At 35.1% G+C, this 26,491-nt stretch overlaps 4 protein-coding genes across 5 annotated transcripts; 3 read left to right on the top strand and 1 right to left on the bottom strand.

The window, feature by feature from the left end:
* Window positions 1-2,682: 2,682 nt before the first annotated feature.
* Window positions 2,683-7,733, top strand: LOC143470317 (uncharacterized). Its single transcript, XM_076968371.1, has 6 exons — window positions 2,683-2,921; window positions 3,238-3,334; window positions 4,622-4,726; window positions 5,745-5,795; window positions 5,957-6,061; window positions 6,410-7,733. The coding sequence occupies exons 1-6, from the start codon at window positions 2,773-2,775 to the stop codon at window positions 6,545-6,547; spliced, it is 645 nt and encodes a 214-aa protein (XP_076824486.1). The 5' UTR covers window positions 2,683-2,772; the 3' UTR covers window positions 6,548-7,733.
* Window positions 7,734-8,132: 399 nt separating this feature from the next.
* Window positions 8,133-13,522, bottom strand: LOC143471054 (COP9 signalosome complex subunit 6-like). Its single transcript, XM_076969389.1, has 7 exons — window positions 13,163-13,522; window positions 12,240-12,365; window positions 11,508-11,639; window positions 11,221-11,372; window positions 10,590-10,752; window positions 9,926-10,119; window positions 8,133-8,619 (listed from the first exon to the last, which is right to left on the bottom strand). The coding sequence occupies exons 1-7, from the start codon at window positions 13,224-13,226 to the stop codon at window positions 8,479-8,481; spliced, it is 972 nt and encodes a 323-aa protein (XP_076825504.1). The 5' UTR covers window positions 13,227-13,522; the 3' UTR covers window positions 8,133-8,478.
* Window positions 13,523-15,819: 2,297 nt separating this feature from the next.
* Window positions 15,820-19,720, top strand: LOC143470595 (uncharacterized). Of its 2 annotated transcripts, none has more exons than XM_076968828.1 (7): window positions 15,820-16,035; window positions 16,298-16,464; window positions 16,588-16,694; window positions 17,036-17,164; window positions 17,775-17,920; window positions 18,041-18,355; window positions 18,836-19,720. In XM_076968828.1, exons 1-7 carry the CDS (start codon window positions 15,951-15,953, stop codon window positions 19,000-19,002), a joined length of 1,116 nt encoding a protein of 371 aa, XP_076824943.1. In that variant the 5' UTR covers window positions 15,820-15,950; the 3' UTR covers window positions 19,003-19,720. The 2 variants fall into 2 exon arrangements, with proteins under 2 accessions (XP_076824943.1, XP_076824944.1); XM_076968829.1 differs by having other exon boundaries at window positions 15,825-16,035; window positions 18,851-19,718.
* A 1,356-nt stretch (window positions 19,721-21,076) lies between these two features.
* Window positions 21,077-26,001, top strand: LOC143470533 (uncharacterized). Its single transcript, XM_076968737.1, has 11 exons — window positions 21,077-21,235; window positions 21,386-21,465; window positions 21,767-21,835; window positions 22,078-22,205; window positions 23,002-23,152; window positions 23,340-23,454; window positions 23,551-23,660; window positions 23,843-24,019; window positions 24,349-24,549; window positions 24,766-24,859; window positions 24,965-26,001. The coding sequence occupies exons 1-11, from the start codon at window positions 21,228-21,230 to the stop codon at window positions 25,095-25,097; spliced, it is 1,266 nt and encodes a 421-aa protein (XP_076824852.1). The 5' UTR covers window positions 21,077-21,227; the 3' UTR covers window positions 25,098-26,001.
* The last annotated feature ends 490 nt before the right edge of the window (window positions 26,002-26,491 follow it).

Raw genomic sequence — 26,491 nt, 5'->3', positions numbered from 1 at the left:
CTAGGTTACCGCCCTGTAGCCTAGGGCTAGGCCTAGTTCGATGCATTGTCAGATTATGATAACTAACCTAGGCTAATTTGTTGAGCAAGCCCTGTAGATAAAGCAACCAAATCGGGATTTATAGGATGCAAGCAATTTGGCGTTTGGTTTTTTATTAGGCTGTTCATCATTTTTTGCGGTCGAAGCAGCCTGGCCTGACAGATTGATTTCTGGAGTTTTTAAGAGACAAGAGGTCAGACTGTAGAGTATGGCCGTTTTCAACAAGATGTTGTGTGCGCCGTATAAGCCAAAATCGACAAGTGCGGGTGGACAAGAATGCTCTCAGGGACTGGGGTGCACCCAGTGGAAAGTACAGCAATTTTCGAAGAAATCGTGCGCGCAAAGAAGCAAATTTTGGCGTGATTGCCTGCACAAAAGGCTGAACTCTTTGTTTATTTATTATAGAAATTGACGTGAAGATAAAAATGTTCGGCATGTATCTTGTGCGTGCCGGTGCGACACTTACCGCTATATCTGACTAAGGGTTTGCACACTGGTGCGGAAATTACACAGCTCCACTAATTCAATCTCTTAATGAATTGAAAATTGGGTGCACATATGCTCTGTGTCCAAGTTAGGCCTAATAAGTGCAGATTTACGAACCTGAACTCTAAAGCACGCCATTTTAGCTTATGGAACACGGTATTGAGTAGGCTACGCCTTAGACAACATACTCTACAACAGTGCTTTTCAACCTTTTTGAGAACCATCCGCACATTTTTTTTCGCAAAAATTTCATCCGCACTTTAAACCAACCGAAAATTATTACACAAAAGAAAATGAAGAGACTTAACACTTTTTCATTCAAATGAAGAGACTTAACAACTTTTATCAATGACTCGGTTGCTGCTGAATGTTTCTGGCAATTTCAGACCAGTTAGGCACAACTTCTTGCTCCAAAGCTCAATGAATAAGTTTGTTTGAATAATTCCAAGTCAGAAAAAGTAAAAAATATGCACAATTTTCATCCGCACTCATCCGCACCGCGTTTGTCATCCGCACTGCAATTTTTTTCAACCGCACAAGTGCGTACCGTCCCACAGGTTGAAAAGCACTGCTCTACAATATAGACAAGTGTATTCCACATGAGTTTTCAAGTGGCGTAAACTCGGTTTGATCTTGGAAAGTTAGCGTCACACAGTAAATCACATCTTGGAGCAACCGTGTTGAAACCATGGCAACAGTAATTTCACTTTTCTTTTCCATTTTTATATTGTTTTGACAAAAGAGAGCACAGTCAATCAGTGTCTACTTTTTTAAGAGATTGCTGTTCATAACATGTCGCTGTCGTACTCGTTATGTACACCAAACTTACCTTTGGCGTGCCTGTTATACGTTATGCGCCCTGGGACAATAGTTCTTTCAGTCAGTAAGCTAAATCAGAACCCCACAAATCTTTTTCTCAGGATTTCAGGGCAAATGTTCTTAAAGAATTGATTATAAATGTAATTTATGTGCTATGTTGTTATTTTGCTTATTATTTCTTATCTGGTCAGAGCACAAGATAAAACCCAACAAATTTGTTCTTAGGTTGCCAGGCCAAAATTTCGTAAATAATTGATTATGTTATTGGTGTGATTTATGCAAATGAAACAAGTAAGGCAAGAATTTTGTTCGAAAAACATTGGATCCAAAACATTTTTAACAACAAACAAGAACGTTTTCTTTCATAATGCATATTTCTAACTGTTAAATAATTTTGCAAATGAAAGTCATAACTAATGCTTAGAAGGTAAAAAGTAAAGGTTTTTTTAACACCATAGTGTTTATACTCATAAAAGTTACAAAAATTGTCATACTTTCAACTCAGGTTTTTGAGATCTATGTTTGTTGAAGTTGGTTGGAAGTTTTTCAGGAAATTCCATGTGCTTTTATAGTTAATTTATTAGATGTTCATATTACAGTCGAAATCGGTTAATCGCATAGTCAATTTGCCAAGCTTTTTTATGCGATTAACCGATGTATGCATTTCCTACATTTTCTCCGCTATTCTCTTTTTTAAACACCGGCGCACGCATTCTTGCTCCTCCGCCGATTTTTGGAATGACACAATGCATTATGACGCAACAAGTGAGCTTCCTTCTTTTCGATTTCGACACGTGGTTTGCGCTTTGCGACGTAACAATCCTTAAATAAAAATTAGTCTTGTTGTTCTATTGTGATGTAACCATCCGTAACAATCCTTAAATGAAACGTAGTTTTGTGGTTCATAATCACTGTAGAGAAGGCCTTTTTTCGATTTTTGTTTATTGGTGAGGATAATCTTCAGCAACTTAACACTTCATCAAAGGAAATATGCGGTTAAGTGATACAAGTCTACAAATCAATCAAGAATTCCTATTCGATTAACCGATTTATACGATTAACCCTTATGCGATTAACCGTTGAATTTTCTTCACAAGTGAATGGGAATGGTTTGGGATTATGCAATGCTATGCGATTAACCGATGTATGCGATTAACCGATATGCGATTAACCGATTTTGACTGTATCTGTAAAGACTGTTTTAAGCACTGAATTCATGCCAAAGGAATTTGCATGAATAATTAAATTTGTATCATGCCTATATACAGTACTATAATGGTTGCGTAGACCACTATCAATTTGAAGGTTTAGGCATAGATGGCTAGGTCCAAACTGATTAATTACTTTTATGCGTATAAAACAGATAATTGATACTGCTCTAACTATAGGATATATATTTAAGCACTGCAAATATTAAGCAAGAACAATATGCCTTTGACTTATGGTTGTATTGCTCGTGGGAGTATAGTTCTTGTTGACAAAATAATTGGCCCAGGAAACCTGCAGGCTCAAGCAAGTGGTATCCTTGCTGATTTGCCCACTGCTGGAAACAGAAAAACGACTCTTCCTCAGGATGAGTGAGTTCTGTAATGTTTTTATTTGTAATTTTCATCATTCTTTGGTTTGATTATTCTGCGCTAACTTTTATTGATTTTTTTGTTCACCATTTGTGTGTCATAGTTTATATGTTAAAGTTAATGTTTGTATGTTTACCGAGATATTTTACCAGTCTTCTAGGTTTGAAATGCAATATCCCATGTATTAAAATATGAAATAAATATTATACAATTTTAAGTTAATAAATTTTTGCTCAAAGCTTCTTAATCTACAAGTTATACATTTATATATATCTTTTTCATTTTACTAAATGATGTATGAGACTTTTATACACAGACTATTGTTCCACACTGTGACAAATGAAGGTCTTGTATACCTGTGTGCATCTGATAAAGATATGGGAAGACGGGTTCCTTACTTGTTTTTGGAAGAGGTACAATTATGCCAATGACAAAATTGTGCTTATTTTTGAAATCAGTAATATGCATAGCTGTCACTGTTATGTTAGGTGGCATGCGTTGGCAATGGCATCATATTGTTGACAGTTGAGTCACTTTCAAATGTTATTATTCTTAGTCCCAAATATTCCGGTTTTGGGCAACAGCCAGTGCATGGTTTCTTCAAAAGTAAAAAAGATCTCAGTATTTATTCCTGTAAGTGTGATGGACGATAGATGTTTTTTTCGCAATGGCTGCGGTTTATCATATTGGATTTGACTAGTTAAACATAGATCATATATTAGATTGGACTAGGGTTTGCTTTATTCATTGAAATACCTTCTACAGGCACTGACATGAGAAAATCGAATTTAGTTTTGGGTTATTATGAATGAATGGTAGAGTTACAGGTTTTTCCAGTCAGTAGATTTATTTTCGGTAAATATGTATACTGTATATATATAAACCAGTATACGTATTTTGCATAAAGTGGCACAACAGTAATGAATATCTGGGTAAAGGTCTACAAAACGGAGTGAATATGGAAAACAAGAAAGCACTAAATGCAGCAATGTTTGTTTAAAAAATGGTTTCACATTACTGCATCTAAGAAATTGCATTGTTATATGACGAAACTCACAAACAGTACTGACTACTTGGTAAGGGATAAATCATACACAAAAATGATTCTGTATGGCAATTATTATATGTTAATCAATGCCTTTGAAAACTTGGAAAATATCATTTTGAGATACAATTGTTTTCAAATTTGTTGACAATGAAGAACTCGACTGAGTAAATAACAATTAGATTTAAAAATAGCTTCTTGCGTAGATAACACTTTGCTAGAGAGGGCACATGGTATTCACAAAGGAAGTATCAACAACACTCTCCTTGTTTCTTGAACATTTAGGCAATTTTAATAACTACTGTATCTCTGCTTCAGTGCTTCCTTTACCACTAATTCTTTATTGAATTCTATATTGGTCTTTTGTGGACAATTGTAAGTTGTAATATTTAATCCTGGAAGTGCTGAGCTCAGTGAACCCGCTATACTGTTAGCTTCAAGCAAATATAAAAATGAACCTGGAATACATAAAAGATAAGATGGCATAGGAATTTGTTGAAACATTTGTTTGCTTATCCCAGGCAAAATGTGGTTTTAGTGTGCTTGTTCTATATTTCAAAAATATTTCAAAATTTTAATATTTCAAAAAAGGTTATTAAATTATCTTGCATTTCAACTGGGTTATTTATGAATGTTGTAATTTTTTTAATTCCAGCTTCAGAGACAATTTACAGATGCTGGTTCCCTTTTAATACGAGCTACCAGTGCAAATGCATTCGAATTCAACAGAGACTTTAGGAAAACACTTGGAAACTTGATGGTATTGTTTTTTATGCATGCATTTTGTATATATGTATTAAACTTGTGTTTAGCAATTATAACTACAATGGCTGCAGTGCCTAGTTTGCAAACTACTTTGGTATATGAGGTGTATTGAAAAAGTTTCAGTTTATTTGGCGCAAAAACACAGTACTATGTATTTGATATGTAACTTTTGTTTCATTGCTCTTGAAATATTCCTCTTTTGAGTTAGCAAACTTGTCCCACTAGCTCTACCATTGCTATTAACATCTTTCAAACACCTTCTCTGGAATGCTATGAAGCTCCTTCATCACTTTTATGATATCTATTTTTCATTGCACAAACTACATCCATTTCGGCATGGTTTTCAAATCAGTGAAAAACCAAAAGTCAGACTGAACTCTAGTCAAGAAAATGTAGAAGCCTGACCAAGAAATTTGGTTTATGTAGGACTGTAGCTGGTTTGAGCGGGTAATGGTCTGAGTACTTGCAACATAACTAGAACTTGTGTTGTAGGTCGAAACCATGTCTCAACACCAGTTACTATTGTTTTCATGAATGTCTGCTGAATCCTTGATTTTTTTCAATTTGACTGTCAAAAAGCTGTGGGTAGAATACAATGCGATATCTATGTTCAATGTGATCTGTCATTTTATGTAAAAAGAAAAGTTCAAAGCAGCACGCAACACATATCGACTGAAATGCATGAAAAAAGAAAAACATGCCCAGCGACTGGATTGAAAAGTTTCATACATGCGCAAATAAGATGAAGCTGCTTTTTACCAAAAGCACTTTGCCTGCATAGTATTATTTGTGGTAAAATGAAAATACAATCAGACGTATAGTTTCTGAACAAGCCTCGTATGTGCTAACTGCTAATTATTTATTGCTATATGAACATTGCCAAAGCATAAATTGTTGAGAATGTATTATTGTATGATGTGTTTATGTATGTTTCATGTTAAACTCTTTCAAATAAGCTATGATATTGCAATTTGCAATGAAATTTGTAGTAATGCATAGTCTATAATCACCAGGATGATTTCAACAGTGGAAAAGGTGATCAGCTCACAACAATGCAAAAACAGGTAAAAATTCCAAATATCTTTAACACTATACAAGAAGGATAACCATTTTTATTACATTATATCTTGATCATGCGTTGGGATCTTGACAAATGCCAACAGTCAAGTGGGGAACATAACCCAGACTTCGTAGTTAACGGAATCTTTGATTTTGTTAATGCAAGGTGGGTGAGGTCACTGGAATCATGCGGGCTAATGTCGAGAAAGTCCTAGAACGTGGGGATAAATTAGATGATCTCGTCGACAAGACAGAGGACTTGCAAGCAAGCGTACGTTGTTTGAGTTTTTTAAACTAATTAATAAACTCATGTCAAATCACTACTACCAGTACTGATAAGTAACAAAACTTTCAGAATACGTATTTTTGATATTATTTCATGGTATCTTGATCCTACATTTGATAATGATGTTTCCTATTTGGTGTAAAAACATTATGTACAAGTACATTTGTACTCCACAGCCAAAAATAGGGACAAAATATTTTAACAAATGGTTTCTTTATCAATCAGCAACAATAAAGCAAAAATTCTAACACCTGAAACGCTTTCAGGAACAAATTAAGTTCAACTATTGTCTACTATATAGATATTAATGCCAATATTCTGTATTTGTTACAGGCCAACACCTTTCAAGTCAATGCCAAACGCATTCAAAGAAAAATGTTTTGGCAAAATAAAAAGATGCTTATTATTATTGTAGTTATTGTCTTAATCATCCTTACTTTGATTATATTGTTTGCAACTGGTGTAATTTAGATTTTTTTTGTTCTAATGTTTTTACTTTCCTAATCTTTCTTCACACATAAAATATTACATCATTTTAGAAAAGGTTGCAAATGCCATAATAAATATTCAATTTTATATCTAGCTTTTGCTGTCTTGTGTGTGGTTCTATTCTTTTGGCATTCTGATGTTCACAATATAAAACTTACTGTTGTATACCATATAATGCTTAAATAATAATTGTTGAATAATGCCATTAGCCCATTACCATTATGAAAGTAAATTTGTTAATTACCTTCCTTGGCATTAATTTGTTTAGCTTGCCTGCTAGTATGTAAATGATCTTAATTCTAAATAATTAATTATCTGTCATAAAAGATCAGCATCATTTATTGCTACATGGAGCATTTCTTTTGACACTTTTCACTAGGATTGAGCTTAATTAGTGTTATATGCAAGTAATCTTTGCTGGCCTTTCTGTCTGATTGTATAGACATTTTCGAAATGTATGACGCAGTTGTATTTTATTTGCCCTAATTATAAGTGAAACTTGTTTGAAATATGGAAACATTTCTCGAACTAATGAAGAATTGAACATGTTATGTGATTATGATTTTGCATCTTTTTGGTGATATGAAGTGATTTTTTCATTGACGCCCACATTGCCTTACTCAAATAATTTTTGCACTTAATTTATCAACCTTACATTGTGAATTGGTTAAGATTGTGCAGTTAGGTTGCTAAGAATAGACGTTATTGAAGCTATTATGCTGGATGTTGCCGTTATGTATTTATGTCATGCAGCAGTAGATTTTCTGAGATTTGTAGTACGGTAACGTTATTCATCTGAAGTTATCATTTCAACGATGGATTTTAAAGTCATTCGTGGACGCTTTGTTTTATGATTATATATACCTTGTTTGTTTGAATGAAATTGTTCTTAATGTCATTGTCTATGCTTTTTTTAATCTTAAATCTTCACCAGAATGGGCATGGTAGGTAATCTAGTATGATAGATTTCCGAAGAGTACAATCTATTTTAATTCTTAAAAAGTTTCTTATTTGTGGCTCAATATCTTTTAAATTGTATTAAAATATGGCTTCATTGTATTCACAATCAAAAACCCCTGAAATTTTTGATTGTGTTTCCGTGCAATACTGTACATATTCTCATTTCATTGTTTCATTTGAAATAAAGTGTTTTTGTAAAGGTACCAAATCATGCCAGTTACTAAAAAGCAGAGGAAAGCTCAGTGTACCTCTTAAATGTTTCTGAGCCTAGAACAATTCTGTTGCTAGGATTCAAATGTAATAAATCACAATTGCCGTGTGACTGCACTGGACATATCGCTGTGTCTGTATAAACTATCTAATATTTATTCATGTATAGGTAGTAGAATACCAAATGTCACTTAAAAAAGCAATTGTTATTAATTTCTTATCTACGTTTAACTTGGGCAATATTAGTTTTGCCGGCAACATGTTTTTTTTCTGTCATCTTATTAACTCAATCCTTAATCTGATATGAAGTATTTGTGTGTTTTTTTATTTAACCCTTCCAACTTATTCTGTTTTAACCATTTTTTAACTGATCTCAAACACTTAACACAGTGGTGGAAACACTTAACAGTCTGCTGGTATAATAACATCACAGCATTTAACAAAAAACTCACTTTCAGGCACTACAGCAGTAAGTAAAATATTTTCTTTAATGATATTTTAATAAATCATATTTTATCACATTAGTGACAACTTAACGAAGAAAGCTTTAGATCTTTTGTTGTGCAGATATATCCTTATCTGCCAGCTCCCACACAGCACTGTAACTGTCAAGTCATTCACAACATTGAAATGATCACGAATGTAACAGGTGTCCTATTGCATGTTCCAGTTGCAGCTGATGTCACATGATCACGATTGATATTTTCATGCAATCCTGTGAAAGTACGTGAGATGAACCATGATCACATGAATAAACCTCGTAGTCGCCGTGCTGCACTCTGCCTGTCGTAAAGAACGTTGAATTTGGAAATGAACTGATTCATTGTTTGGCTTCCCTTGCTCATCACTCCAAGATAGGTCATCAACATCACATCATTATATTGCTGCAAAAGAACATAGTGGCATAAACAATATCATCTTAAACCTAAAAAGCCTTTCGAAATACGTACAGGAGATATGTAACAGTGGATTCGGGGTCTGTGCACAAAGGTTTTATTACAAGAGGCGGCACATTATCGTACACAATGCGATCTCGTCTAAGGCTAGTGCACTTTTCAATTTATTTTCTCAATTTTCGAGTTCATCTTTCCCTACATTGGAAAAATGAGATCAATGCATTTCGCTTTCTAGCTATAAAAAAAAGTTACGGGTGGCCAGATTAAGGAAGTATGCGTGTTGTTGAAATAAGGCAATGCTCAGCACAGCTAAAATCTGAATGCTCAAAAGAATTGCGAGATTATTGGTTCTCCGCAAGCTCATAAAGTTTACAAGTTATAAAGTTGTCATGAATTGATCAATTTACACCCAGCAAAAACGATTCAAAAATATATGGATTTTAATGCAAACTTAAGATAAAAATTTGATATTTTAGAATTGCGGGAATAATCCTGTAAATCAGGGGTGTCCAACACGTGGCACGCGACGTGTCTGACCTAGACCCTAGCCTAGAGATCACCAGAGGTCAAATCAAAAATAGCCCAATAGCCCAGTGAATTCACGACACTATGTTCAAAAATCCACTCCAGTATACAATGGATAGGCAAAGCATTGCTACTGTGACGTCATATTGACAGACAATGTGTTCATACCTCATTTTTAAAAACCGCTAGTGGGCACTAAAGAGTGTCCGGATTTTAGGCCACGAAAATATGGTAACCCTATATTATATGCCTTTCATTAAAAATGTAATTATGCAAACGTCTGCCAGACCTCAGATCATTTTCGACATCTCCACCACCACCTTTTCTGCCTTTCAAAGGTATGAGTGCAAACTTACAATATTTCTGAATTGTCTAATTGTTCTTTTCAAGAATGTACACATTAGTCTTTATTTTAGTGTTTTCAGCATATAGAGTTATGGCAGAAGACAGATCAATGGTTGTCAAGTCATCGAGTGTTAAACAAGTTCTGGGAAATTGCAGAAAATAGAAGCAGAGCATTGATTTTGCAAAGATAAGATACCAAAGAGTTACCCAACAATATAATAAAAACCGCCTTTCAATCCCAGGTGCCTTATTTTTAACTGTGGCATAATTATTCTTGTTACTTTTGTGACACACCTCGTTTATAACAAGCAATACAACTAAGGCTTAGTTGCTAAGCACTACTTAGCAATACCCTGCTGCCTGCATACATGTACCAGGCCAAATTGAACACGGTTATTGGTTAATAGTTAAAATATTTCCTTACATCGTGAAGATCTTCTTTTAGTTGATGCGATCCAAGGACTGGGAGGCGATGACAGAGAGCATGAATCAACCTCAAAATCTCATGATCGCGAGGAAGTTTGTCTTCCTTAACAGCGTTAATGTACTCCAGCAAAAGTTTTATTCTATGATGCAACATCACTATTGAACTGTGTTGGCTGTTTAAGTGTTCTGACGCTGAAAAAAAATAGTAGGTAGTTACAAGTTCAGCTTTGATCAGAGTTAGATTAACGCAGTAAAGTTTAATCAATACATCTTTTGCCAGATTAAAACATTTAACAATATAGTCTGTTTGTTCAACCTTCAGGGACTAGCAAAGTTTCATCTTGGTGAAATACAAACAATCTATCTCTATATTATACCATATATATATATACATAGGAATGAGTGATAATAAGATTGGTAATTTCAACAAGAAAAACTTTTTGATCTCAGTAGAAAAGAAAAATAGAATTGGGACATGATGGAAGCAATTGTCATAAGAAAACTTTTTACTAAAAATGACAACTGCAGTTTTTTAAGGCTAAGTCTGGATTTACAAATTGATGGATTTTTACACAAAAATTCCGCCCCATTATAAATTGGATGTCATAAGTGACTGGATTTATTACCGAAACCCATTAAGCAAATTCTATCGTATAAGATACCTAAAGATTCTGTCGCAGACGAAACATTTGATACTCGCGCGACGTGATCAACACCAATGCGTTCAGCTTCCTCGGTTGCTAGGGTGTAACTAAGGGCAACTAGTCTAGTGACTGCAGTACCGTCAGCGACATCAATCACTGACTCATAAACAGAAAGTGGAAGCTGCAAAAAGAATTACCAACTAAATGATAAGCATTATAGAATATATTACCATAGATACCTGACTATTTCATGATCTATAAAATACTGTCTTTACTAAACAGATTACACTTCATATTGGTATCATTATTTGTGTGTAGTTTAGTTCGATTGACTACATTTGTTTATATTTTTAAAAGGTATCTCTCTCGTCTGCAAGATTGAAAGAATTGTTGTTTCCGTATATACTAATAGAAACTAAAGATGACATTGTAACAAATCTCATAAATATCTCTAAACATACATCAGTAAATACACCAGTTGGCAGATGCGTGAACTTCTTCTGTTGCTATTTCCTACTGTTCTTTCTTACTGGTCGATTTGCCAACAGTTAATTGAATTGAAGAACAATTTAGTAATAAAATAAATTGATACATATATCACTTCCAGATTAATGACTGTTGTTGTAAATAGTTTATCAAGAATACTTACATCAGTAGAAGGCGCTTGGGGATTCAGTTTCAAGAAAATGGGGCTTTCCGTGAATGTGCATATTTGTTGGTGGATTTGAACATCGGATTCTGTGGGAGGGCCTCCAGAGCCATACCAGCCAAGAAAGTCAAGATCTTTGAAAACTTGCTTAACTGGAAAAGTGGAGTTGCAAATTTGCCATGGAGTAATATGTTAGCAATTGGTGAGTTAAGTTGTTTTCATTTCCGACTCCTGACTTATATACGTATAATTCAGTTTTTAGTAACTTGTATAACTAAAATACTCACACTGTTCTTCTTTTGTGTAGTAGTATGTGGTGTTGATTGTGATTACACCATTTTCTTCTGTATACTGTAGTTCAAATGAGTTCATAATCTCCATGATTCGGCCGGTTTGCTTCCCAATCAGTGCTCCAAAAACTGCAAACGTATATATACAAATTACAATAGGTATTATATAATTACTATACACAGGTTTACAATACCTATAAATATGTGTAATAACATAAAATTACATTAAGACATGCATCAGAAAAGGTAAACACCTCATATCCACCGATCATCATACAATTGAAGCTTTTATTCAATAGAATAAAACACAACACAACAAAATAACATGTTATTGGTACAGTAACACCAGCACCAGGCATATAGACACTCGAGCCATTGACTTTCAGAGTAACAGTTTCAAAGAGCTTTACTTTGAGATTCAAGTCATGGTCTCAAGTGACCCGAGCTACGTTATGCTAAAAGTGACAGCTCAAAACTAATGCTTCAGGTTAGATTAAATGACACTTAAATATCTAAAAGAAATATCAACCATGTAAAATCTTCAAAAAAAGTTGAATGAATAATTCAACAGAGTATATAATGTAACGTAAACAAACTTCATGAAATTGACAACATTAAATTAGACTCAAAACATAACTTCAATCAACCAGAGTTTACATAAGTCAGAAAATGACTTACTTGAAACCCTTCAACAACCAACTTCAGGTTAATAACATTGCAGTAACCTACCGGGCTTAGGTTTGCCTTCTTGAGCGCGAAGTCTTGTCCAATGATCAGAGATATTCATGATCACCAGTGGATGAAGCTTGACTGTTACGCTACCAATTGCTCCCGCACCAGCCATCACACTGCGGTCTGCATTCAATAATCACAATAGCAGAGTTTATTAAAAAGAGGGCAGGTATGGTAGAAAATTACTTCACGGCAAGTCAAGCCAAGCCACATTTAAGAAAGTGACTATTTCACTGTAAGCCAGATTGGAAAGTTTGCAGTTTTTGGGTGAAAAATCCAGCGCGCAACAAGATGAAACATTAGCCATTATACATGCAATTAATTTCAATCCCCCGCAAATTTAGCAAACTTTCCAATCTGGAAGTATAAGGTATAGGTTGTGTAGCCTGTCCTGAGAGACAAAGGATTGAATTTGAAAAACAGGCATGTAAAAATGATTTTCGCTAATCATCATAGAGTTTAATTGTATGTGTAAGTTAAATTGGGATTATAAGAAGAGAGATTAAAGGCCTGAATAGTAAGAAGTTATGGGCTAACAGAAAACAAAATATGATGCACTAATTGCTCAATACACAATCCTGATAGAGTGCAAAACTAGGAGACCTGGATGATTTGGGTTACTAAGTTATCATTTTCAAGTTAGGTTAACAAGAAACTACCAAACATAAAGTTCCTCGAACGTTCAGATTTTTCTGGTGAAATGGTAAGATCCTATATGTGATGGTTGTGCAAATAACTGTATTTTTTAAAATAGGTGGTGTATCAATATGATTATCACATGACGTTCTTGTATGAGCCACACAAATCGACCTATTAAATAATTATAAAACTTCTGTGCATGCCTAGACTGGTAGACTGCGTGCCAGCCTAAAACAGGTTATTATATATAGATGTTAAAAACAGACGTTTCATCAGTTTACCTGCTGCCGTAGGCTGAACTGCAACAGGCTCCTTGGACGTGCCTGGTCGTGATTCTGTTTCCATAATTCTATTTATTAGGAGTTTTCAATAAGTCCCGAAAAAACAGCTTCCTTACTTCCGTAGTTTTCAGTTCCACTCACTCAAAATTTACCATAGCTAAAGTTGCTAGACAAATAGACCATCAAATCACCAATTGTAGTTTCAACAGAGCACATACTAAAATTTCCCAAAATGAAGCCTGCTGTTTTTGAGGAGCACCATGCTATTGGTTGATGTTCAGTGATTTAGAGAGACCGGGTCGTAATCCAAAGAACAAGTGTTATTGGTAAATAACAGCCCGCTGTTTTTAAGTAGCACTCTGCTATTGTTTGCTGCTCAATAATTGACAAGCTGCTCGTTGCGACGTGTAACGTTAAGATGTTGTTCGTAACGTAATGAACAGCAGGCGGTTGTTTTGTCGAGTTGCATCCTTTTGGTGGTTGCTGCTCTGTAATTGACAGACTGCAGTTCATGATGTAATAAACAGCATCTTGTGATTGCTCGATTAGCACTCACTTTATAGAAAATAATCTGCATCAGCTGTACATTTTGTTGAAAATCTGAATTGCTATTGATTACATTACTAACAGTAACAACAGCCTGACAGTCACTGAGCAGCAAGCAATAGCAGGGTGCTATTCCAAAACAGCTGGGTGCTATTTAACAACAGCGCCCGCTCTTTATGCTATGATCCTGCTAGGTCAAAACACTTCAAAATATATCATATTATTGGGGGTCACTCTAAAATCATGCTTAAAAATAAAACTGTTCCGTGTCAGTCGGAGCAAAATGTCAAACGCATTTCGTTTTTCAACTTTAAACAACTCTAAGCATGGACGTCAGAAACACGAGGGTAGTTGTTTGCGTTAATTTTATTGTCGGCTAGGTGGCGGAGCGGTTAGCGTATTTAGGACCGTATTCTTACTGCTGGGCAATTTTATGTTTTATTGTAGGCCTATACTGCGCACGTTTTTCCATTCTAACTTACACGTTGTAGCGTACACATTTATCCTGAGTAAAATAATTACTGACAAAGCTGTATATCGTGTTGGTTCATGCCTTGAACTTATTGTTCTAAAAAAATCATTTTAACGAATGGTGTATTATGCTGAGTGCTGCATTATTGTATTATGTTAATGTGCATAGTTAAAGAAACAATATCACCACAAGTCACAACGAATCATTATCAAATGCTTGCATATACTGACGACAAAGTAACCAGACAGCAATCCATAGGTTAGTCAATAAAACTTCGTATTCACAATAAATGTCTACGGCAAGCAATGGGATTAACACTCTGCAAATATATATGGAAACAGAACTTGCATAAGTAACTTTGCTAGCTGCTAACCAACGTCGTGATCAGACAAAAAGACAAAATAACTGAACAATGTAAAAGTTGCAACATCTACGAGTATAGTAGCTCACAGACCCTTTTCCGCCGTAGGATACTGTCGAGATTTGAGTTACTAAAAAATAGGCATGAAATTTTGTCAATGTTTACTTGCCTGGAAAATAATGCTCCAACTTTATCCATACATTGTGCTGACAATTTTCTAAAACTTAAAACCCACAATTTAGCCTAAATACTTTTTATTTTTGTCGGATGACGCATTGCGATGCTGTAACCATCATCACTCTCCTATCCCATGCAGTACACTCGATTACCTGTCGCTCGTGCAACCTCTGCTGTAGTTTCATTGTTGTCGATTTAATTTTTGTAATGTATAAGTTAGTAACTACACTGTAGTTGGATTATTCCGAGGTAAATTGACAGGTTCTCCGAACAAGGAAAGTTATTCCCGTATATCACGTAGGTATATTAGTGTGTGCTCTGTTTTTTTTATGAGAAGTTTGTAACTGCACGTGACCAATAAGTCAACCTGAAAAAAATTACGTCAGTTTTGAAATCAATGAGTTCAAATTGCCAAAAAACAGTGATTTCCTTAGATGCGAAAATATTTTTGTTGGCCAGTGTAAGAGTGCAGATTATAGCGTCACATTTGTCACCGACCAAAAAGATTGACTGTCATTTGTAACTTATATATAGTTACAACTTCCTGTACAGCACATATACGTAAGTCCATCTAAAATAACTTCTCATAAATTTTTTGAATTTTTTGCTTCATCTGCTGCGATTGCTCATATACAAAACTCAAGAGCTGTGACGTATATAAAGGTCAGAGGAAACCTTGATGGCTCAAATTCAAGAATCACTAAACACAGCCTCCTATGAAAGATTGTATTTCAATTAAAGAAATCTTTTTTAACTTTTTTTAAGTAATCGCAACACTTCTCCATCTGCCCGCCTATTTTGTGTCTAAAAGTGTTTTCAGAAAGATAGAAGCACATCAGTCTCTCTAGGGTCACTTGACATTGCGGTCAGTTACGTATGTTCTCCATAAACAGCAACTTGAAGTTACACCCGATTTAGGTTATAGAATTACTGCTTTGTCTACACATTTTTCTCACGCTATGTTTCGATTTTACTGTACATAGAAGAAGAAAGCATTTTTGCATCACTGGAAAAAAAATTAATTTAAGGTTGTTATACCAGATCAACTCAACCATATAGCTGTTGTACTGAGTTACTTATGTCCTATATTTAAAGATAGCTTACAAGAACTCTTCACAAAAAGTAAAAAAAATTCATTGTTCTTATTTCTTACGGTCTTTTGCGTTTCAAACTGCATTCAAGAGCCCATTACGCGTTTGACCAAGTTACATCGATTTAGCAGCTACAGTTCGATGATTGCAGAAGATATTTTCTTAACATTAACGAAGGTTCAATTAACAATGAATCAGCAAATTGGTTATTATCTTCTTTTCGTCAGTAAGTACTATGTACACACCAAGTTATGTGCTTACATAAGTCTACTTTTGGGTGGCCAATATACTTATAAATGTCAGTGGCGCTTGTGTGGCAGATAAAAATCAACAGTAAAAGGTAAATTCAACGACAAATGAAAACTTAGAAGAAATCGTACAGTTGCGTGACGCTTAACGCCACTGCGCTTTGTTATTAAACAATGAACTATAAACAGTAGAAAACCTGTGATGGAAGGGATTGGTCTTATTTTGTTATAATTTTACAGTTACAGTATTTTTTGTAACAAACGTCGAAAGTCACGGAAGGCTGCTGGAACCACCGAGCAGAGCGAGCATGTTCAGATTCAAAGAAACGGATTCAGAGCTAATTCCCTATAAAAATATCATACAAGCAAACTACAATGATATGGGGCAAAATTGTGGCGGACGACACGTAATTAATATTATACTGAATAGCTTGTAGACAATACTATACGTATACAATATAAAATTTCTTTTTATTTATGATATGTAGGGTTATTAACTAAACATTTGAGCTACGTTTTTCAACATTTAGAACCAAATGGTACAAGACGGAAAATGTGGAGTTTGTGGTGACCCGTTTCAGGCTGAAATGAAACCACATGAAGCTGGTGGAAAGTACGCTTTGGGCATAATAACAAGGTTCTGTGAATATAATGTTCGTGTTTTGTTCTTTTATTTTGATTGATGTTTGCTGCAAATTCAGTCGACCTATTTGAATTTACACGTTCACAAATATGTACAAAATAAATAACAAAAAACATAAAACCAACGAAAAACAAACTTTTGCTTCGGTTAGCTTGATTTGCAAAGGTCTACATTTTAGACCAATTATTGTTAGCTAAATTTTATTTGGAATGATCTTGTTCTTCGGTGAGAAATTGTAACGAGACAAACACACAATTGTTTATTACGTCGAACTATTTCCTATTAATAATTATTTACTAATTAACTTAATATTACCTTAATGTATCATTTTCCAGAAAGTATGAGGCCGGAGACGTAATAGACGTTACTGTTGAAATCACTGCCCAGCACAAAGGATATTTCGAATTTCGTTTATGCCCGTGGAATGACGTGGATACGCCCGTACCTCAAGAATGCTTAAACAGGTCAATTACCTGCACTTATAGCGCACCGATAATGGTAAAATACTAAAGCTGAAAACTGAGCCGTAATGTCTCATGATACGGATGATTGGGTTGATTAGATCTGATTGGTTAAAAATCCAATAAATTGGAAATAAAATTGTAATTTCTGGTAAAACTTCGGTGGCTTTTAGCAAAATTTTTTTCAAAGTAAAATATTCAGTATAAGCTATTGGCTTCAAAAAACTAAATAAATCAACGAAGTAATTCATGAAGCTTCAGCTACAAGTTTTAGGCCGAAACTTGGCAACTTTAGGGGGTGGACTCTTCGTTTCACTTAAATTGTCTCCCCCTTACTTTACGTACATTAAAGCATACATAGTCAAGAGACGGTTTACTTAAAAATAACAAATGGTAGGCTTTAGCTGAAACATCTGTAAAAACGATTAGCAGGTTAAGTTATGAAATGCCCAATTACGGGCCACAATTACACAAACTTACCAGACTGACCTCACACGTAATTGCGCCATGATTAGGACCGACAATTCTATTCTTCACGATAACAGAAGCTGACAGCGAGAGGATCCATAAACGGAACCTCTGCAATTACTGATGTACAATTTGACACGTGCAGATATCTTTTGAGTTTCGAAAACGGAGACAAAAAATGGGACATGCCTACAGATCCAAGCGCTGCAACAGGACCTCACAATATGAGGGTAAAACTGCCTGACGATGTAAGATGCGAACAATGCCTTTTCCAATGGCGTTATAGGACAGGTCAGTTAAAATCCATGGGTTAACATGTCGAAATCAAGTATATAGGCTTACTTGTGCTTTTACATAAACGACCTATAAATTTCCAACTTCAGCAAAGTGTTCAATTTATAAACCTTTCAGGCAACTCCTGGGGCACAGACGAGAATGGACTAAGTGGAATAGGACGGGGACAGCAAGAAGAATTTTATGGTTGTGCCGATATCGCCATCACACATAATGACAGTGGCACTGACTCCACAACAACTGAAACCCCTGTCAGCACTTCTACCACATCAACGGATTGTCCGATGGGCAGCTCAAGTAATCCGCCTCCTTCAACTACTACTACCTCTAGCACTGCCACTACTACTACTACGTCATCAGAGATAGATCGGTCTGAAACTGTTGGTCCTTCAAGCACTACAACTTCATCATCACAGGAATCAAACGTACCAGGTAAATTATATTAGTACGCAGCAAGCGTTTTGTCATTGATTAATTATACTTATGTGTCTGTCAAGCTAATTGCTTTAGGTGTTTGCGATCGCCCCTCACAACATTCTGCTAGTTTGTCTTTATTTTTATAAACAAATCAAAATGGTTTTAGGAAAACAAAACTAGTAGATGGAGCGAATATAAAAAGCCTTCTCTTACATATTTCAACTTTACAACAAAAATTAAAACGGGAATATTCCCAAAGAGCTTACTGTTTAGTTCCCACAGAAGTATCGTGAGTTTTAAAGAATTTTTGATTATACTGTTACTCACGCTTGCGAATGCAAAGATCTCTATCGAAAACTTTTATTACGTCATAATATATCAACACTGGATTCTGATTCCTGATATTGTATTGACGTGCGTTAGTGATCTGGACACAAATTTGGTAAAATCAGGCCACAGCACTTCGAAATATTCGTTCCAAAGTAATTTTATCAGATTCTTTTAAAACAGATTGCAGCCGTACCCCGCCGGGTCAACCCAATTGCGGCGATTCAACATCATTCTATCTGTGTGCTTTCGGAGATCCACATCCGTACAAGATAGACTGTCCAGCTGGTACGACTTGTAGCCCGGCAAACGGCCATAGATGCATCTCTCCTTAGCAAGCTACGCTAACCCATCGTTTTCCATGAAATAGCTGTAGCATGTTCTTCGTTTTTGAATGAAAGCGTGTTATTTTTAAAGTTGTTTTCCTCATGTCGCTTGCCCCATTCTTTTCAAATAAGAGCAACTTGCATTGCTACAAAATCGTAACATTATTTTAAAAAGACATCAAAAAGTCATAATATACAGTACTGCGTATATATCCCTTTCCATACCTGCATGATGATGTAAACTTATTACGGCTAATCATCAAGAGAATTAACCATGAGACGAACCAACTTCAAATTTTCCCGGCAACAAAGTATATTGCTGCAGTAGAAAGCTAGTATTACCAAACCTTGCACGCCCTCGTGCGGTTTTGTATTTTATGCATTTTGAACTTTGAGGTGGTACTGTATATAAACATACATATTTATAAACAATTATGATTTATGTGACGTATTTCCACTTCAAACACTAAAAAATCAACGTTTGGTGAGAGACTTATAATCAAATAGCGTCAGACTAAAAATTCTTTTAGATAAAGAGTGACAAACTTCACTAAAAGATACTTCCTTGCGTTGCCTATTCGTTGCCCTCGTTTTTTGTTTGTAACTTTTTGTTTTGTGGTTTTAAAATTATCAAGCATTAGGTTGAAAGATTATGACTCACACAGTTTACTTTGGGGTCAAAATCAAATATACAGGTTTTTCACTAGTCAATGGCGGTGTTTTTATTAAACGTTTTTGAAAACGTTACTATATTTTCTATACTTTGCAAGGTTTTATTCGCAAAATGTTGCACATCAAAATCAATTGGGCAGCAATAAAATAATTTTATCATAAGCACAAGATCAACACGGGAACAAAACAAAGTATGTGGGAGCAAGTCTTTTCACTGGATGCTACGATAAAGATCATGAACCAATACCAAAACATATACAACGATGAAAGAGATAAAATTGAATTCCATTCTTTAATTTAACTTGAACTCGGAGTTAAATTTTAGTAGGAGGATATAGGAGCGTTTCAAATTCATTTCGTAACTTTTTCGGTTGTTTACCGGAAGTTGTTTACATAATAGGAGCTCCGTTAATATTTATAAATGCAATTGGAATACGTGTCCATTTGAATTCTAGACTATATTTATTATCATAACACGTGTAAGACCGAATTTTAACCTCACCTAATTAGAAAATAATTACACTTTAAAAGGCAATTACGTTATCAATAACCGGTTCAGGTTGTCTACAACTGGTTGGAGATATTTAGGTTACGTAATGGGCAGTTAAACGGGAATAGTCAACGGTTGCAAAATCTGACGAGTGACCACTTACTTTCAATTACCGGCATAACCAGAAGCATAGTCGTTTTAAAAGCCTTGGGGAAAGTACACAATGCGTTAACTTTCAGGAAAAAGGCACCCTTCCGCTTTATAACTGAATCTACCGGGACAAAAGCCGAAGCATTAGGCAAAGACGTGCTCCTGGATTCAACACCACTGTTGTTCATAACGAAAGCATTGCTGTTCGCAATAAAACTGTTGTGTTCTCGTCAGATTTATTCCCGCGTGTATAGGGTTAGTAATTACGTCATGATGTTTGTCACGAGAACTGGTCGGGAAAATATTTTCAAACTACATAACAGGATTGTTTGATCGCTAATTATACGTTCGAGTTTGCTTTCTATAAAGTCTTCTATAATTAGGGGCTCTGCTATACGAAGAGAATATAGGTCGCCCAGGCATGAACTGATGCACGTTATACGCACTTCCCGTTAAACCCACGCCAACGTTACCAAACTTGAAGCTAATAATAGAGCATGGAAAGAAATAGGAAGTCTACCTTGCTTCACACCAAGTACTTTAAAGCTGGAAGAAATGGTTAATCAAGTTCTGGTTAATAATAATCATCACGACAGCAGTTGCTTTTGAAAGTATAATTACCACTTGCACTGAGTGAAGCAGACGAACGTCTTATTATTTTGTTGTAAAAATGCTGAAGCCCATTTATTATAAAATATCCGTAAAATTGGTTACGGGGTGATATATTAGTTGCATTGTATGTCCAATTTGCGTAAACTGGCGGTTCGATGGCGAGGAACACTTAAGGTTTAAAATGCTGACATTCTATTTGGATGTTTAGGGCTGTAAATTATATTCTGTAATTGTGCTATAGAGAAAACAATTTTGTTTTTCAACAAGGAGAACTTGTCGCAAGCAGAAGCAGCAAATACTAGAAGTAGATATGCGAAGGTTTGATTTATTTTATTTTCTCTTTCCGAAAATATTAATTAAAAGTTATAAAGCTGACAGAGGTTATAAAGCATGGTATCGGCAGGTCTATATTTAAATGCCCACAAAATTCAAAAAAAGTTGACTTGTTGATTTCTTTGATTTATTTAGATTCTCTGCTCTTCTTTTGTTCTTTTTCGAAACTGCACTTGCGCAGTTTGACAACCCGTACCGTCCGAATAATTTTTACGGTGAGTAAGGAAAAATTTAACTCTGTTAAGACATTTTGAACGAATTATTTGGCTGCTTTAAAAAATTATTTCTAAAACTCTAATTGGCAGGCATACGCAATTGTGCAAATTTGTTATAGTTTTGTGAATCGAACCAATCATACAATAGCCTATAGAGAAAATCTTTCGAAAAGCTATGGTCAACTACTAAGTGATGTACTGGATAAAGCTTTTTTTATAAACTAAGACTGTCAAAGTGTTTTCTGAAAGGTTATTCTTTGATGCGGGCAAAAAATTATTTTACGACCCGATTTTTTCAAAGGCGGACCCCAACCTTTAGTGTGCAGTAGGGAAGCCAGGAATTCTTCCGATCCTAATATCCTGAAAAAGTGTACGTCTTAAGGAAAAATTTAGTGCTGACTAATATCTAATTATATACAATTACATATACGAATTATATAACAATGTTATAATGTATCAATTAGTAGTGAAGTTATCGGTTTACTATTTTCTCTTTCAAAGCGACATTGACGTCGACTTTGCATGTACTTATTTTGTTTTGTTAATCAAGTCAGTCCGTTTATTTGAAAACACGTTTAACCAAAAATCAAAGCTGATCATACATTTTTGCAGCCGGGGAAACCTTATCGTCATTGGCGGTAGTACCGGAACCTTACCGGCGGTATTGCGTGTGGGAACGCGGAAATATTTGCAACACGGAGACCTTCGAAAGCAGTAACGGCACCATCTTACTTGAACAAGTAAACCATTGTAACATAATAGAGTTTGTAATTTGTTTTCCAACTTAAACTTCATTTTTAGTTTAAGTGGAGAGTCTTGCATGAAAACTTACGTTTTTGACCGCGCATCATATAATGTTGTTCACAAATGTCAATTGCGCTGATGTATCAAAAACGTGAGCGAAGTCAGTTGTTGGCTGCAACGATAACGAAAAATGAAAACAACGAAACTTAACATAAAAACTAAACGTTATACATTTTACCGAGTCCAAAATTGTTTTGCGTTATTTCGCACGATTTAGCCCACAAATAGCAGTGATCAAAAGACCGAAGCTGATGTTTGAACTACAGATAGTTTGAGTGTGTTACACAAGGTGCTAGTTAAGGCACCTTTATCTAATAAACGATCATCTCTCGCGTATGAGTAACCTTTCAAGCATCTTGCAATTTTAACACAACTTATATTAACTTGTGTTTATGGCAAAATCTTGAACCTATTAAGATAAAATTGCAAAATTTGATAACGACTCGCTGTTCAAATATTTTCATAACTGCCCACGCTCGTACATCGCTATGTAACCGCCTACACGTGCACTACACTTTCTTTATTTATGAGCTTGTTTTTCTACATTTACCACCATTTTCAGCGATCCATTTTTAGATGTGCTCCGATAAAGATAATTCATCTAATCAGATTTCTCCCAAATGCTGTCACCTACATCTACCCAAGCTCTTTTAGTTAGACTGGAATATAGCCTAAACTTGGTTGACGCGAAAATGTTTCATTTTTCCTATAAAATGTTACCACAATGTTAAGGACATGGATGTGGACAGAGAAAGTTTCTCGATTTTTGCGCACATCCGGCTGCGTCCTCGCAATGGATTCGATAATTGGGGAGGGAGAATCATCAGCAAACGTACCAGCACCAAGAGGGGATGGCAGTTTGTTGTACCCAGCTTTTACGGACGTAAGATTTTATTTTCCTTTTCCTTCGGGTAGGGCAATATTAACCAATTTTATGTTAACGAATTTTAATTCAAATTTTCAGTTGTTGTCTAGGTCTTTATCTACTTATTTCGATTACCAGCGTATAGGTGACCATATCAACCACTTATTTCAACTTCACTTGTTTACTTTTATTCACTATAATCCAGGTAAAATATCTTTGTATATGAATGATGACCCCGGACACATAACGTACGGGGAAACTGTAATCCCAACGCAAACCTGGATAACGGTGGCCATCACTATCAATAGAGACGAATTCAGGTACGATAAAAATATTGATTTTTCAAGTTAAATGTGCACGAAAAAGTTGTTACAATTACCGGAAAATTATTACTTTCAGTGCATTTTTGTTCACAGGCCTGCCGGTCTAGCAACGGTTCAAGCTTATTTCAATGGTATCCCGGATGGTTCTCCTTATATTGTTAAGATTGACAACACATTGGCGACTGAAGCACCACTAACTATTGGTAAATCATAGATTTTTTCAACATTAAGAACAACAACAACACTTGTGTTGGTTGTTGGTTGTAGTAATAACAGCATGCATAAATAAGCATCTAAACATCAAATGTTAACATTCTTTATAGCATTCAGTGTTATCTGCATCATTGAATGAAAGAAAACTTTTTTTAAGAATTGTTATTTTTAGGTCACTGGATGTATGAAGACCACACTTTCCACGAAGGACGTAAGGACTTGAAAAGTCCAAACCGAAAAAACCATGTTCATAAATTTTTTGGGGATATTAGAGATCTTACAGTCTGGAAAAGTGCTCTCTCTTCAAGTCAGCTACTACGTTTCCACCAATTCGTCACGACCAAAAATGGTATTTTTAGTTTTAAGGCAATATTGTTGTAGAATTAGAAATTAGATGTTAGAAAGTTTTCTCTTTTTTCCTAATGGAAAGTTTTACGCTATTGAAATAACTTCAAACGTATTTTAACTAAGTTATAGGCGTATATAGGCTAGTATATATATATATTTTCTCATATAAAATGTATATATTCTTATACATAGCCTACATATTTCATACATACTCATACATATTTCTCATTTTCTCAGCTTTCAGTATAAAAATACGTATTTACGCAAAACAATTTTCGAAATCTAATGCGGTGAAATCTACTTGGTTCAAATCACGTGTGGTATTTGTAGGAGAATTACCAAGATGTCCACCTGACTGGCGCCGCTTTGGTTGCAAATGCTACAAAGTCTTCTCCTTTCCTATGCACTACGACATGGCGTGGGCAACATGCACGGCTGAGCGCGGCCGCTTGGTGGTAATAGATACACCAGAGATTCAAGATTTCGTGTGGGGCTTAGTGGTTTCTTCTTCAGAACAAGACTTTTGGATAGGTAGAAATAAAGTTGCCGATTCAGTAAATATATCGTAGAATGAAGGGCATATATGTGTAATTTAGTTTTCTCCATCCTTCTAGATGTATATTATAAACGAATGATATAATTAATTAATAACAGATTAATGGTTAGCTGAAACTTGAACTTATAGTCCTATTAAAAGTATCTAAATCTTAAAAACTTTTCATAAAAAGATTTGATAATTTATTTTAGGTTTAAATGATACTGTTTCTGAAAGCGTTTGGCGCTTTTCAAATGGGTACAACTTGAACTATTACATCGGACAATGGAACAACTTTCCTGCAGGGTAAAGTAATGTAGTATAGGCTAATATGCCCAGGCCTAATTTTTTTGTAAATAAAACGTGTTTGTGTTTTATGCATGATGGTTACGCCATTTAAATTTATAAAAGATATCCTGATAAAGAATACAAGACTGACGACTGTGCCGAACTGAAGAAGATCAAGGCAGGAAAATGGAATGACACCAATTGTAATAAGTACAACTCGTTCATCTGTGAACGTGGCCCAAGAACCTGCAACTGATAAAAAATTTCGTGCAATAATATTTTTCGTATTTCTTTTGAACTTGCCAGTTGTCGCATGCAGAGAATTCCCAATAACATGTTTTGTAAAATATTCAACATTCCGTAACGGTTTTATTTGTCAAAAACTATGTTTTATTTAACAGCTATTTAAGTTCACTGCAAGTCAGTTGCTACCAATGTATACAACGTATTAAATATCCAACTGAAAAACTGGTGGACGGCGCTATTTGCCCGAAATATTATGGTTCCGACTGATATATAGTTTTGAAATTGATATAAGTTATAGTTGATGACAAATTGATAGGCCAATAAGTTATACTTTTGCAAAGACTGGACAACAAAATAGCCAGTTTTTGGGATGGCCACCTATCTCTGCAATCAAGCTTGCACTTTGTTTATTTTGCCGAACACCCACTCAAAAATTGGGGCTGTAGCTGTACCCTGTGGCATCACCCTTAATTAACTTGTCGGTACATTTTATGTAAGTAGCCTAAGAAGCTTATCAATCAACGAAATATGGCCTTTTATTGCTTACTGAGTGCCACTTTGCCAAAGTCAGTGTGATCAAAAATTGTCACAGAATAAAACCCATCTTTGAAGTTGGTTGTGTTTTGCTTGTTTTTGTTATGGCAAACTATAAATATAAATTTGTTTATCTGAGTAACGTAGGTCGTAGGCTTATAATGAAAAAACCTGATTTTTCTGCCTGCGCCCTAAATATAGTGTATACCATGAAGACATTCACCTTCAGTGTTAATGAGTTATATAGAAATTATTTATTCTTGATGTTAGAAGGTGCTGTTCATATATTTAACTGTGACTTATTATTGAACTGTGCTTTCTGCTGCAAACCTGCTGTTCGTCCGTTTGCATTAACTAGCGAGATAAAAAAGTTTGTCTTATAGCTGCCAAACTTTAGCAAAAGTGGCGCTAGACCTGAAATGCTGGGAGCACGGGAACGTTCCAAGTTTTAGTATAGAATTAAGTAAATCGGAAGACTTCAAATCAAAAAATGCTTGACCAGAAAATTTGTTGACTTGCAAATTGATAAACCGAAATTTTTTAAAAAGAACGCGAATAGGCCTACAGCTTCCTGGATAGGAAACTATAATAGCCAAAATTGGATTATTCCAAACTGGAAAATACAAGGTGCTAGCAAGTTTCAACACAGAATTTGCCAAAACAGAACCAAACAAGTTCAAAACAATGATAATAAAATTAACCAACATGAAAATAAAATGCAAAAGTATTAATCCCACTGGAACCTAACAAAACGGAGTTTTCCAAAATACAAATACCTAACCGTTATGCCTAATTAACCAAAAATTAAACATTAAAATATAGGATTTTAAGAAAACAAACGAGCACGAATTTTCACTGCTTTAGTTTGTT

This window comes from Clavelina lepadiformis, chromosome 9 (genome assembly GCF_947623445.1).
Source record: "Clavelina lepadiformis chromosome 9, kaClaLepa1.1, whole genome shotgun sequence".
Classification (NCBI taxonomy): domain Eukaryota; kingdom Metazoa; phylum Chordata; class Ascidiacea; order Aplousobranchia; family Clavelinidae; genus Clavelina; species Clavelina lepadiformis.
This window is presented reverse-complemented; position numbering and strand designations above follow the sequence as displayed.

What these genes read in the sequence shown, in the direction of transcription:
- LOC143470533 (XM_076968737.1), top strand. An exon ending in GCACCATCTTACTTGAACAA is followed by an intron (nt 22,206 to 23,001) that starts GTAAACCATTGT and finishes CACAATGTTAAG; the next exon opens with GACATGGATGTGGACAGAGA. An exon ending in ATTCGTCACGACCAAAAATG is followed by an intron (nt 24,020 to 24,348) that starts GTATTTTTAGTT and finishes TGGTATTTGTAG; the next exon opens with GAGAATTACCAAGATGTCCA.
- LOC143471054 (XM_076969389.1), bottom strand. Translation starts at nt 13,226, where the DNA reads ATGGAAACAGAATCACGACCAGGCACGTCCAAGGAGCCTGTTGCAGTT. An exon ending in AGAAGGCAAACCTAAGCCCG is followed by an intron (nt 11,640 to 12,239) that starts GTAGGTTACTGC and finishes ATACGTTTGCAG; the next exon opens with TTTTTGGAGCACTGATTGGG. An exon ending in GTCTGCGACAGAATCTTTAG is followed by an intron (nt 10,120 to 10,589) that starts GTATCTTATACG and finishes ATTTTTTTTCAG; the next exon opens with CGTCAGAACACTTAAACAGC.
- LOC143470317 (XM_076968371.1), top strand. Translation starts at nt 2,773, where the DNA reads ATGCCTTTGACTTATGGTTGTATTGCTCGTGGGAGTATAGTTCTTGTT. An exon ending in AAACACTTGGAAACTTGATG is followed by an intron (nt 4,727 to 5,744) that starts GTATTGTTTTTT and finishes TATAATCACCAG; the next exon opens with GATGATTTCAACAGTGGAAA. An exon ending in TCACAACAATGCAAAAACAG is followed by an intron (nt 5,796 to 5,956) that starts GTAAAAATTCCA and finishes TGTTAATGCAAG; the next exon opens with GTGGGTGAGGTCACTGGAAT.
- LOC143470595 (XM_076968828.1), top strand. Translation starts at nt 15,951, where the DNA reads ATGATTGCAGAAGATATTTTCTTAACATTAACGAAGGTTCAATTAACA. An exon ending in AAAATTGTGGCGGACGACAC is followed by an intron (nt 16,465 to 16,587) that starts GTAATTAATATT and finishes TTCAACATTTAG; the next exon opens with AACCAAATGGTACAAGACGG. An exon ending in ACAGGAATCAAACGTACCAG is followed by an intron (nt 18,356 to 18,835) that starts GTAAATTATATT and finishes TAATTTTATCAG; the next exon opens with ATTCTTTTAAAACAGATTGC.